General features: G+C 42.0%; 1 protein-coding gene across 5 annotated transcripts in view; it reads left to right on the forward strand.

Moving 5' to 3' along the window:
• RIF1 (replication timing regulatory factor 1) overlaps nt 1–12,648 on the forward strand; it is a 36,298-nt gene that overhangs the window by 20,493 nt on the left and 3,157 nt on the right. For 3 of the 5 annotated variants that reach the window (XM_082313118.1, XM_082313119.1, XM_082313121.1), the window contains 12 exons: nt 320–419; nt 1,525–1,789; nt 3,567–3,609; nt 3,923–4,125; nt 4,311–4,410; nt 4,780–4,923; nt 5,628–5,770; nt 6,802–6,891; nt 6,973–7,027; nt 8,325–11,105; nt 11,627–11,764; nt 12,205–12,320. In XM_082313118.1, coding sequence (XP_082169244.1) covers nt 320–419; nt 1,525–1,789; nt 3,567–3,609; nt 3,923–4,125; nt 4,311–4,410; nt 4,780–4,923; nt 5,628–5,770; nt 6,802–6,891; nt 6,973–7,027; nt 8,325–11,105; nt 11,627–11,764; nt 12,205–12,320 — 4,178 coding nt within the window. Of the gene's footprint in view, nt 1–319; nt 420–1,524; nt 1,790–3,566; nt 3,610–3,922; nt 4,126–4,310; nt 4,411–4,779; nt 4,924–5,627; nt 5,771–6,801; nt 6,892–6,972; nt 7,028–8,324; nt 11,106–11,561; nt 11,765–12,033; nt 12,112–12,204; nt 12,321–12,648 lie in introns of those variants that run through there. The other 2 variants (XM_082313122.1, XM_082313120.1) reach the window with 2 other exon arrangements.

The following is a 12,648-nucleotide window of genomic DNA, read 5'->3' on the forward strand; positions in this document are numbered from 1 at the left end:
AGCTAGTACCTTGAACTTAATACTTTTGATGCATCTTCTTAAATCTAACCCCTTCTTACAGCTGCCTGTTACTGTTTTGCTGCTTTAGATTGTCTATATGCTTATGTCTTATTTGTATAGAATGGGAAAACTTCAGCTTGTGTAAATGTGTGTGTTTTAAAATGTGACCTTATCTGAGTCTTACCTGGTAATGCAGATGAATTTAATGCGCTTTTAAATTTAAAAGCTGTTTGTATTGCTGTCCTGAATGGCCAACATGGGTTTTTTCTGTCATTATTGCTCTTTTGGGCTTTGCTGATGACTTCTGTTTCCTCCTCAGATGTTTTCAATGATGGATGGTCTCACCCATATTATATCAGTTATGGTTGACTGCATCAACTTTGCACCGTATGGTACTAAATATCAGCCAAAAACCAGATGTAAGAAAATACTTGAATATTGGGGGTTTCTGTGTCGTTGGTTGAAAATTAGAGTTGTTGTAGATGCAGAAGTGATGACATCTAAGCACTGAAGGGATTGACAAAAAAAAAAATCATAAAAAGGAACTAAAAATACCACCCGAGATGCATATTTGAGTATCAGATCTCTTCTATTTCTTGAGCAGTTACTGCATAGCCTGACAAAATACATCTGAAATGGATGTAAACCTTGAGGCCGCTTTACTTTTCAGTTCACTGTAAAACACTGCTTGTTTCTGAAGTTGTATTTGATATTTTGGCTGTGGTTTCATTTTTGCATGTGGACTCTGCTGCTTTTGCTTCCTTCAGACGTGATCTGAAGCAGTAATGCTTGATCATAATGCACAGTCTCTTTATATAATACCTGCCTAAAGCTGATGATAAACTGGTAACATAACATTTGAAAGGCTGCCGCTCCTGAAGCGGCTTTGCATAAAATAGTCAAGAACAGGTTTAACAGAATACAAAAGGTCATTGTATGTAAAATGTTCTTTGTTCTGTTTCCTGCTCCCGTTTACAACTGTTAAAGCTGAAAAAATTATTTACAAAATGAAGTTTTTTCTAATTTCTCTGCCCCGTATGAGTTTGTTAAAGTAGTAAGACATTGTGTTGGACTGCTGAAAGAATGAAATGCTTTAATTGGGAATGTTGATGAGGAAAAACATGATGGAAACTTCCCTTACGAATAAATTAATGAATTAATAAAACTTGATACCTCCCCTTCCCTCCTCCTCACCTGTTCCAGAAGTGATGCCTATCAGCTAGTATCTCCAGAGCGTCTGCTGTCCTTTTGCAAGTAGGCATTAAAGAGACTTAAAAGCATAGTCATTCGTGTGACCAACCAGAACTAGAGATAAGAGGAATAGGAATCATATCTGTAGTGGTAGGATAAAATTATGCGTTAAAAACGTATGTCTTCTATTAGATCTGGTTTTAAACTATTTGTATGTAGATATAGTTTGGGAATCAAAGTTCTGTTTCTCATGTAGACAAAGAGTTCAGATGTGTTTTGTTGTAATGCATGTTGGTTAGATAGGAAAAAAATATTTTTTTTTTTTGTTGTTAGCTCCGCAGACACCTACTGATTGGTCTAAGAAGAAAAAGGAGCCCCTCGGAAAGCTTGCCTCTCTGTTTAAACTCCTGGTGATGTTACTAAACTCTTTCCATGTGTTCAGTTCCAAAGAAATCTGTTCAGAAACATTGGTCTCTGTTGGTCCTTCAATTATTGCTATTCTTCACAACATCATCAGCCACGTTTCGTTGCCTTCAGTGATTGGGACTATGTTTGCAATTTTTTCCAAACCCCTGGCAGCGTTTTATGAAAAAACAAAGTGAGTATTTTAGGAACGGTTGGAAAAGGGGATTCATTGTATTGCTGCATATCGGTGAAATTCTGTGTGGGTTGTAGCAAGCAGTGCATTTAAATACAGCTCGGGGGTTTTCAAAGCGTTGGCGCTAATACGCTAAGGATTTCCAACTTCTGCCAAGTCTCTCGCCTTTGAGAGCCCCGTGCATTTTGCTAGATTCAGCCTAGCTAGTCGGTACTAGTTCTGTAGCGCACCCCAACGCTGCAGGAGGAACGGGTCTGCCAGGCGGGCGCTGAGAACTTGCAGTTTTCTACGATGGGCGCCATGAAGCGGGGCGCTGGGCGCGCGCGTGCGGGGTCCCTGGGCTGCGGCGGCGGCCGCCCGACCGGCCCGGAGCCGCTGCGTTGCCTCGGAGCCCGCGGCGCAGCCCTGCCCTCCCGGGACTTTCGGTGGGATTCAGAAAACACGCCTGTGAGCAGCAGCCTCCGTTGTCGTGCTTTTCTTTAGAAATAAACCCAGACCTATGCAGTCATGCGCGAAAGGAAACCTACAGGACTTCTGAAAGCTTGGTATTTAAAATTGTCTCTTCAGTGTGAATGTATTGTCATCTCTGCAAGACTGAAGTGTTTGGTTTCCACCTGCTGTTTATTTTCACTGCAGTGAAGATATTTATTAACAGTAATTTGTTTTCTAGTGGGCAGGAACTGTGTAAATTTTTGTAGGAAAAAGAGAAATCGCAGTAAGTTGAAGTGCACTCAAATCCTGTAAGTTTTTAAGCATAGGGAAGTACTGAGAAATACTTGTTTGTTGCTATACACTTTTTTTTTCCATATAGCTTTGCTTTTTAATTTTTTAATTGTAGGCTTCTGTTCCCAGGACACGATGGAATTATTAGGGGCTTGGTGGGAGGGGGCTGGCAGAGGCTTGTCTCCGACGCGCTGATGATGCGGGAGATGTACGCTTTGCTCAGGATAAGGAAAAGAAATGGAGTACAGCTTGGAGTGTTGTGGGAGGAGGGCGGATAGGATGGGATGCTGCCAGTCAGCCCGTAAATGTTTTCTTGAAGCTTTTACTGAAGCTTGAAGCAGGACTGCTACCACTAATCTAAAATTCAGCAGGAGTCCTGTCTCGGAGGCAAGAATCCACTTGTTCCTGTGTAAGGTTGAGCTGAACGCCACCTCTCTCCATCTCCCCTCTCATCTGCCTTTGTTTCAGCTTTGCCTTAGAATTTAAAAGGGAGAAGCAAGTGTTGGATATATATTTTTGAAGGAAGGCATATGCAAGCAAGTATAAGGCTGGGAACCTGTTCAGGTTGGAGGTCACAGGCTTATAAAACGAATTACTAAATGCAGTTTTCTCACACTTTTCAGGATGGTGTACCTAGGGATTTATTTAGGTGAAATCACTTGGTTTAGGTGGTACTTTAGGTTTGTAATGCAGCTGTGGATGGGGCTCGGGAAAACCTTGGGGAGAGGGGTAAGAGCAACACAAAGAAGGCAGTTAGAAGTTACTTCATAAGTAAAGCTTTAATTTTAAGTTTGTACTAATTACTACTGATCTTTCCATTCGTTTCTCCTAAAGTTAGCATGTGCGTGTCAGTGGTGTTAAAGGATAGGCTTGCTTGAAGCTATTTACAGCAGGAAATATTGAATCACCTAATGGGAGGCTGGTTTCGCAACACTATTTCACCAAGTTCTATACTGAAACTAGCGTGCAGTGCTTGAGTGCATTATGTCTTCAATTCTTATGCTTGGGATAAATAAGACAGCAAAATCTAACTTTTGTTTGTTTGTTTTGGCAGGCTTGCTGATGTATCTAAAGTATACAGTAATCTTAATAACAAGGTAAATTCACAGAGAAATAGCTGGGATTTGGGAAGAGTTTTGCCATTCATCCTGTATTCTAAAAAAAAATAAAATTTAATTAAGGTAGAGATTTAATTTTTAAACTATTTAATTTTTACTAAAAAGGTAGCTGAGGGGAGGATCACTAAGCTTAGCTATTAGACTTTTTGTGTGTTATGGTGTTTAAACTTACTCAGGCCATACTATTCCATGGAATAATAATGTTTTAAATAATGTTTTAAACTTTTAAATAGTGAAAATGTGCAATATTTGAATTAAATTAAAAAACCCTATTGTTCCTTCTCTCCCTCAGCTTGAAAAACTCCTGGCTGAGATTATCCAGTGTTTACAGTCTCACTGCACCGGCTCTTACGACAGCGAGCTGCTGGAGCAGCTTTCGCCGCTGCTCTGTGTCATATTTCAGCATAAGAGCAAACAGATCCGCAACCAGTGTGCCCACTTCTGGAATGCAACGTTTGCGAAGACTGCGTCGTTAACGTATCCTGAGGAGTTAAAGTAAGATACATATTTTTTATAGGTATATCTTTTCAAAGGAAGAGATCTCGGGTTATATACAAATGAATTGGTATTGTTCTGGTTACCGTTTATACTCTGCTTTTTGTGCAAGCTGGGATATCTGCTGGTCTTGTTGTGTACCTTCCCCTCACTCCATAAGTTTAACATTCTTTTTTGTTGAGCAGATCTGTCTTAAGCCAAGCCAAAAAGAAAATCCCACTCTTGCTGCCTGGTTTTGAAAACATGGAGATAGCCGAAGAATACAGCAGCCCATTCTCTGATGCGGTAAATATTCCGTTGGCCCCACTGGGTGCTTCATCGTGTATAACTCATGGGAATCGTTCAGAAGGTAGTGGCAAGGTCAAGTTTGGTTTTTACTCTGTTTGGCTTGCACTTGCTTCATGTTTAGAATGATAAACTATGCTGGGTAAGCACTGTCGAAAGACCGAGCTGGTTCTTAACAGTTTATACATTTAAAATTTTGGGTTCTACTAGCTTGTTTGAAATAATTAATTTTTAAGTTGTCCTCTACGTAATTTAGAGGGAAATGGGAGTGTGGGACAGTTTAGTTGTAGAAATTAATACACCTCAGGATGGGCTTGTGAGCTTGGAGTTTCTTCATACAATGCATTCGGTGTATTTTTACTTGAATAGATGGAAAATTCACAGCTGGATGCAAAGATAAGTGGAATGGAAGTCAAGTTGGGTCAAAAACGAGACTCAATATTGGCACAGACGAGTGAACTAAAAAATGAAGTAAAAGACAAGTCCAGTAATGTGCAAGTACCATCTGCAAAGGTAGGTGTTTACAGATAAGTGTGACAGAATCACATCCGTTATATTCTGCAGCAGAGCATCTAGTACGCTGCTGTAAACTTTCAGTAAAAATCAATGCATTTTGTCATGCTGAAATATTTTTCTTTCAAACGTACACTGTATAGCACACTTTCATTAAATTTTCCTGTTAAAACTCTCCGAGAAGTTTACAGCTTGCTGAGTTTTAAGGAGGGATCATGGAAGGCTGCTTGATGGATGGGAGGAGCGGCAACCAGATACAAAATTCCCACCTCGGTCTGGTTGCAGGTTGTGACAGGTTCAGGTGTTGAGGTGGATCTTGGTTTTGCCGCTCGCACTAGGGAGAGAAGGGTGCTGTATTCTTAAGGAACTGCTGATTTAGTAAAGGACAGTAGATAATAATCCTCATGAGTACTGAGGTACCTTCACCTGTTACGGGCTTTGAACTTCAAGATGCTAAAGGAAATGCAGAAGCTTACTCAGGGGCACGGAGGAGGGCTTGCAGAACCTCTCCTAGGTGGTAGTGTTGGAAAAAAAATCCCTCATGAGGAACCCCAGCGCCTAGGGATTTGTGCCGATTAATATGCTGAAAGAACCGCGGTTATTTGAGAACTGTTCCATTTAGGATGGCTGTACCTGAACTACGAAAACACTTTCAATTTCCTCTATTTTGTTTCTAATCCAGTTTTTTTTTTTCCTTTCTGTAGTTGAAACTAGAATTTTCATCTTCGAAGACTAAAAGTGAGATACTTTTGGAAGAGGAGAAGTCTGTTGATTTTGTGTTTATTCCTCCAGAAACAAAAGCAAGAATATTGACGGAACATCAAAAAGAAGTGCTTAGGTCAAAGAGGTCTGTAATTTATTCTGTTTTAAACTTAGTGTGAAATGGCATTACATTCAGTATGCAGATTGACATAACTTCAGTTCCTGTATCTTAGACTACTATGGGTAATTCAGTCTTGCTCTTCCATACAAGTTATAAAGTTTAAAGCTAACAAAGGTCCTTCCTTTACTATTTTAAAGCAACCAAATTATTCTCTGATCTGCATTTCCTATTTTGATTAAATATATTCTCTGTTGTCTGTTTCGAGTTTGGTAGTTTGGAGTTTACATTTTTACTTCATGACTCTGACTTGCAATGTGAAATGGAAGACGTCATTTTTCTGAAATCATTGAAACGAAAGGGTTTTTTTTTTCACCTGATCTGAAGGAAAGACTTCTAAATTTGAAGAGAAGTCTTATGTCAGCAGCATGTCAGAAATTAGGATATTTGCAAGACTGATCGTAATTGCAAGGGAATCTTTAGAATTATCCTCTTTAATGTGAGAAAATAATACTAGAGTATTTTCTGTACTCAGGCAGCGAAAACGCAGCGTCGGCAAAATTTGTGTACAGCGGTGCTTGCCAGGAGCTCGGTTGGATTATATAGTTAGCCTGCGTTGACGAATTCTTTGCAGAGTGGGATCCCAATCACAGCTTCTTTCCCCAAAAGCGTGTTCGAAATTAAAAAAGATTTAACGCAACTGAAAATACCGGTCTTGAAATAAGGAGATAAATCACGACCTGCATCCGCTTTGCAGTTTGCTCTGCCAGCTGGAGCGTGAGGCTGTAGCAGCCGGTTGCAATATCGTCTCTTTTCTGCCCAGAACAGGGAGCGGAGCGTGCAGCGACGCAGTCCCCTGACAGTGAACGTGTGCTGCCCTGCTTTTCGGGCAGCAGTCCCTCCTTGGATGCATGTTGCGCTTGGAGTAGTCCTGAGAGTTTGGAAGTTCAGTCTGCTTCCTACAAGTATCCGCTCGCTTGTGATTAATGCGTTGCACTACCCTCTCCTTTTATTCTTTAAAAAACAAGTCTGACTTACCGTTTCTGGGTTTGTTTCAGAGTTGGTATTCCTGCTATGTACAATAATTTGGACACATCGCAAGATACTTCCTTATTTTCTCAGTATACTCAAAGCCAGGAAGATTCTTTGTAAGTAAAGGTGGCCAGTATGTACATTGAAGGTGTCTCCCTTTTCTGCTACACCTCTAATTTAAGTAACTTCTATTTTAGGGAAAAATCATCTTTAATAGAAAATGCAAAAGAAGATACTAAAAACAAGCTTCAGGTAATTTCTCGTTGTCTAATGGTAATTAAGATACAAGAATTATAACCATACCAGTCATGTTTTCTTCATATTAGTAGCTCTGGTAATGAATGGCAAAACTCTTTGATTACTGGTTACGACACTGTTTTAAGCCTGATTTGAAACTTTTCATGCAAAAAAAAGTGCCCCAAATGTATCGGCTGACAGGAATAATTTCCTGTTGATTAACCTGTAAGACTCTTGAGAATATCTTCTTTTTCTCAGGCTGCCTCTATTTTTTTATTTTTTTCCCCACGTCTGACTAACACTGACACAGGCTCCGTGACTCTAGAATGCACTGACAGCCTCTGTCGTTTGTATTTCATTCTCCTCACCAGATTTGAATTTAATGCCGTCGCAGCGTCTTTGTATCATTGCCACTGGAAAGGGCCGATCGTTGAGCGTTTTGACTTAATTTCAGAACGGGAGGATTTATATAATTAGTTTTAGCGTGGATGTATTTAAGTTTTGTTACCCAGGTGTTATAGGGACTTGGGGATCAGTCCTGTGTCCGTGCTACCACGGACTAATGCTTTATCGGGGTAAAAATCGCCGAAAGCTGTAGCACAGACTTAGTGCCACTTGCTGTCGTCTGCTCTAAGAACTGTTTAATTACCTGCCTTTATGTTCGGAATCAGAACGCTGTTGACTTCTCCTCCGTAACGCTTCTTTTTTCCCTAGCAGATGCATTTGGTTTGCATCATGCTTTTCTGGAACTATTTTCACTTTTAAGAGTGAAAGTGACTTTTATTTCTTTAATGTTGATTTCTATATTACTCTAGTGGACCATGCTTCTAAACAGCTTAGCTACGTTTCCACGTTCCGAACTGCTTTTGGATGAAGCTGTAAGGGCTTGAGGGGGATTAAATAGTAGATTTTTGGCAGAAAAAGGATATTGTAAATCCTAAATTTAGACCTGTTCAATTTTGGAGAGGAGTTGGCTGAACAGCTAGCTTGATCAGCTGTAGTGCCGAACAGACGGTAGGGAAAATACCGCAGATTCTTCCTAAGAACGGTTTCAGTAGTAGGTTTGTTAATGTCTCTTACAAAACTTAAATAAAACGTTTTTGCAGTTCTTTGTGTTTTGAGATTAAATGGCTTTAAAAAAAAAGAATTTTGGTCTTTTATAACTACTGAAGGACAGATAATAAAATAATTTGAAGGAAGGGTGGTTTGCAAAACCTCGTGGGTGCGTTGTTTTCTATTCCACCAGAGCTGGTTTTCTATATTACATTGATAGCAAAACCACAATACTTTGCCGTTCATATTTTTGGGACAGGAAGAAAATGCAAAGAGTGAAGGATGCACCAGCAAATCAGACGAAATCACAGAAGACTGCAAATCGGATGAACCTCTTGAGGATGCTGCCTGTGTGAAAAAGTCATCTGCTACTGCCGTGGAGGAGAGCTCAACTTCAACCAGCGAGGGAGAGTCAAAAAGGGCGACAGCTGAACTGGGTCCGGAGGAGCCATCAGCCGGAGAGGAGAAAAGTCCTGTGGAAACCGCTCCAAAGGAGCCCCTAGCAGGGAATGAAAACACTTCAAATGTCAGCAACAGTTCAAGTGACATAATTTCAGGCACACCGCAGCCTGCGAGCCGACGGCAGTCTTTTATTACTTTGGAGAAGTTCAGCAGTTCGGAGAACAGACCCTTTAGCCTTTCAGCGTTGAACAGTTTATCGGAGATGTCTGGAAGTGCGTCTGTGGCAGGTAAACAGGAAAATACACATGTATGCAAGACTGGTGCTAAACCAGAAAAATCTGGAGAAGAAAATAAAAAGCCTTCAAAATCTGAGTCTGAACAGATATTTACTGCAATACGAAGGCTAACTCGCAGGCAGAGTAAAATGGAGCACCAGGGAGATAAGCAGGCCAAGTTGTTAACGAGGTCAGAACACGAGAAAAGCGCACAGGAGTCTTTTGCTTCCAACAGTATGGAAAATAGTCCGGAACTGTCTTCTACAATGGAAGATGTGGAACATATTCTCCTTGCTCAGTCCCAGGCTCTCCATTCTACAGACGTAGAAATTAAAAAAATTGAAGATGCGATGGCAGAAATGGAAAGGGTTCAGGCGTTGGATATGGATTCTAAAGAAAATACACCCCCAGAGACGACTGTGTCATCTGACCAGGTAACAGGCGATGATAGTCAGGTTCCACACGTGTCTCCTCATCAGAAAATACTAAGACGTTCTTCGAGACGACGGTCAGAAACCGCAGAAAGTACGGCAGGTAGCCAAGATAAGGAAGATGGCCACCAAAAGAGAGAGAGACGTAAAGAAGATGAAAAATCTGGGCAAAAGAAGGTGCTGCAGACTAAAGATGACGTATCCCAAAAGCAGAAAGCAGGTTCTGGGAAAACTACAGAAAATACAAGTAGAAAAGAAAGCAGCCTACCTGAGAGAGCTGCCGCCGAGGACGTAAGCTCAAAGGAGTCTCCTGCTTCGAGGGGCCTCGATGAGGAAGTGAACAGAAGTGCTAGGAGGTCAGAAGATAACTTGAAGACTGACGCAGAAGGTCAAGACTGTAGCTCGAGTACAGTAGGTCAGAAGAAGACTGACCGCCCACGATACCACACGAGAAGAGCTTCGCAAGGGTTGCTCTCCAGCATTGAAAATTCAGAGGCTGATGGCTCTGAGACCAAGGAAGAAGGCACAAGGAAGAAAAGATCTGCAAAAGTGAAAAATAGAAGTGATTCTCTTGAAGGTAAATTGAAAGATCTACAGTCAGGAAGCCGTAGCCATGAGGTGTCTTTCCAAGGAAACGAAGCGAAGACTTTGTTGGAAACAAATAAAGGTGAACTAAGTGGTGAAGCCGGCACGGACGCTGCTTTGACATCTGAACCGTGTGACCTGAAAAGCCAAGCAAGCCCTACAGATGCTAGCCAGGCCGGGGGGTCTGCCGGCTCGGAGAATTCAGCTGATGCGCAGAACGCAAATGTGGAACAAAACAAGCGCAATGCGTCGATGGAATCGTTCGCCAGCCCGTGTGTGTCTGATCAAGATTTGAAAGCGGCAGAGGAGAATAAACGCGTTGAGAAGCAAAGAAACATGGAAGACTCTTGTTCGAGTGTTCTGCCTGAATATGTACCAGGAGCAAATGCTTCAGGTGGTGATCTTTCCTCTTTGCAAATACCCGAGTGTCAGCACAAAAGAAGCAAAAGGCTGAAAAGACTAAAGAACTGTGATTGCTGCGGTAAAAGGTCAAAGCAGCAAGTAATGTCATTCACTGAATCGAAAAATGAGAACGCTCATGAACTGAACGAGCCGCAGACCGCCCCAGTTCAGATGTCTGTAAAGACACCGGAGATGTCTGGTAATTCACACTTTGACGAGAGCTTGTCCATGGCGCCTTGCGCAATGAGCACTCCCGTGCATCCTCCGAAGGAATCCAGTGCGGTCAGCTTGGAAAGAGAGAGAACGGCTGAAGATCATCTGCAAGGAAGCAGCGTGGTAGTGGAGGATGATCTGGATAATCCAGAGTGTGTAGTGGTTGAAATTAATGACTCGGTAGCGGAAACAGAAGAACCTGCTGATCAGAGTGACCAAACTGAAGAGTGTCCGCCCGAGCGCGCTTCAGCTGAGCCTGGCGACGGCTGCCCGGCCGCAGGGGACCGCAGCGAAGAGGCGGCAGCTGCAGAAAAGGAAGAAACCGGTCCGAATGGACAGCTGGAGGAGATGCCCGAGGCACTGATTGTTGCTAGCGAACCTGAGAAAAAAGAGATGAATGAGCTAGAAAGCAATCGGGATGATAAAGAAGCTGAGCATACCGTAGCAGAAGCTTGCGTTATTCAAGATAAAGAGATGAAGGAGGAATTGGTGGAAACTGAAATTGCAGTGCCTGAAAACGTGGCCTTAGACAAAGAAGACGCAGTGGAAACGAACAGTGTGGATTCGCCTCAAAAGCTGGAAGATGACAATTCTTTAGTGTTGGTTAACGAAAGCCCTAACGGTATGCAGGCGCGCTGCATGTGGTCTCCTTCAGCTTCTCCATCCACCAGTATTTTAAAGAGAGGCGTAAAAAGAAGTCAAGATGACGATTCCCTGTCACCTGCTAATAAGGTATTGGGGTGCGATTCATTCGGTGATACTCACAAGTCATTCAGTTCGTAACTGGGACGTGCCGTAGTGTCTGCAGTGTAGCGAGTTCCAAATACGTTGAATTATTGACTATTTTTTAATTCCCTGTGAGTGATCTTAGGCTGAAGACTTACAGATCTCGTTTTGTAACGTACAGGCACTGGCGGGGTTGCGTGACGGGGCCTCGGGGTGGGGAGTTTGCTTTGCGAAGCAGAGGGCCCAGGTGGAATCTGCTGCCTGGGCTGCAGCGCGGCAAATGTTTACTGCAGAACCACTGTGCACGTAGTCGGGGTCTTACCCCTGGATTTCCAGTGGCTTTTTACAAAACGCATGTTTTTGGTTTACAAAACACAGTTTCTGGCCTCGGGCAAAACATCATCCGTGTCATTCAATTACTTTAATGACTTTATTTCAAACTGAGCTATTTTGTCTCCTCAGACTCGCTTCACCAGCGTGCGGTGGTTTGAGTTCGTACTGTAAAAACTACTTCTCTCTAAAAACAGATTCGTCGAGTCTCTTTTGCAAATCCAATCTATCAGGAAGGACTGGCAGATGACATAGACAGGAGAAGTCCTGTTATTAGATCCCATTCTTCACCATCTTCCCGAAGTCTTAAAATTTTATCTAATATTCAGGCTAAGGTAAATTGTTACGTCTATTCTGTATGGCATAAGTACTCGCGTTTCTCATTTATCGTAGGTAACGTTGCTTTAGTGTATGTTCGTAGTGGCTTGTAAACAGTTGTAAGAGCAGAGACTCCGCAAGTGTAAGAAATAGCTGTAACTGGTTGAGCCTGACTCGTTCTGTTACTGTCTGAAGACAAATGCACTCAGATCTCGGTAGCTAGAATCTTAGCCTTAACTGAATTCCTACAATCCTGAGAGATATTTTTTCCTCTCTTTCTATCCAGCATATTACCACTCCAACCAAAGGATTTCTGTCCCCAGGATCTCGTAACCATAAATTTAAGAGCTCAAAGAAGTGTTTAGTAAGAAGTGCTTTGGTTCATGTTTCTCTTCTATTTTTTTCCTGTATTCAGTTGTGTAATAGTTAATTTAATAATTTGTCTGTGTTATTCAAGATCACAGAAATGGCTAAGGAGTCGCTGCCTTGCCCTACAGAGTGCGTGTATCCTGCCCTGGCTGGCTGCAAAGCTCCGGTTGATGTCATTTTACCTCAGATTACATCAAACATATGGTAAGTGGATTGTTGCTTTTGAAGATTATGCTTTAATAGAAACGGAATTCTTACTGAACCTACAAAACCAAACTTTCTCATGCAAAATGTGATGACTTGAGACATCTTTTGCCAAATATTTTTAAAAGGAAGGAGGTTGGTTTGGTGGGGGAGAGACTTAACTGTTTTGGAATTATTCAAGTCGTCTTTTTCTGTGAGACTGTGAAAGGCTCGCGCCCAGGAACACAGGGAGCTTTCTCCATTTTACATGGCAGAGCAGATTGATCTTAACGATCTGTGCCGAAGCAGTTGGCACACTCCGTGTATTGAAGGCAAAGTGGAATTGTCA

Source organism: Platalea leucorodia (genome assembly GCF_965183815.1).
Source record: "Platalea leucorodia genome assembly, chromosome: 5".
Taxonomy (NCBI): domain Eukaryota; kingdom Metazoa; phylum Chordata; class Aves; order Pelecaniformes; family Threskiornithidae; genus Platalea; species Platalea leucorodia.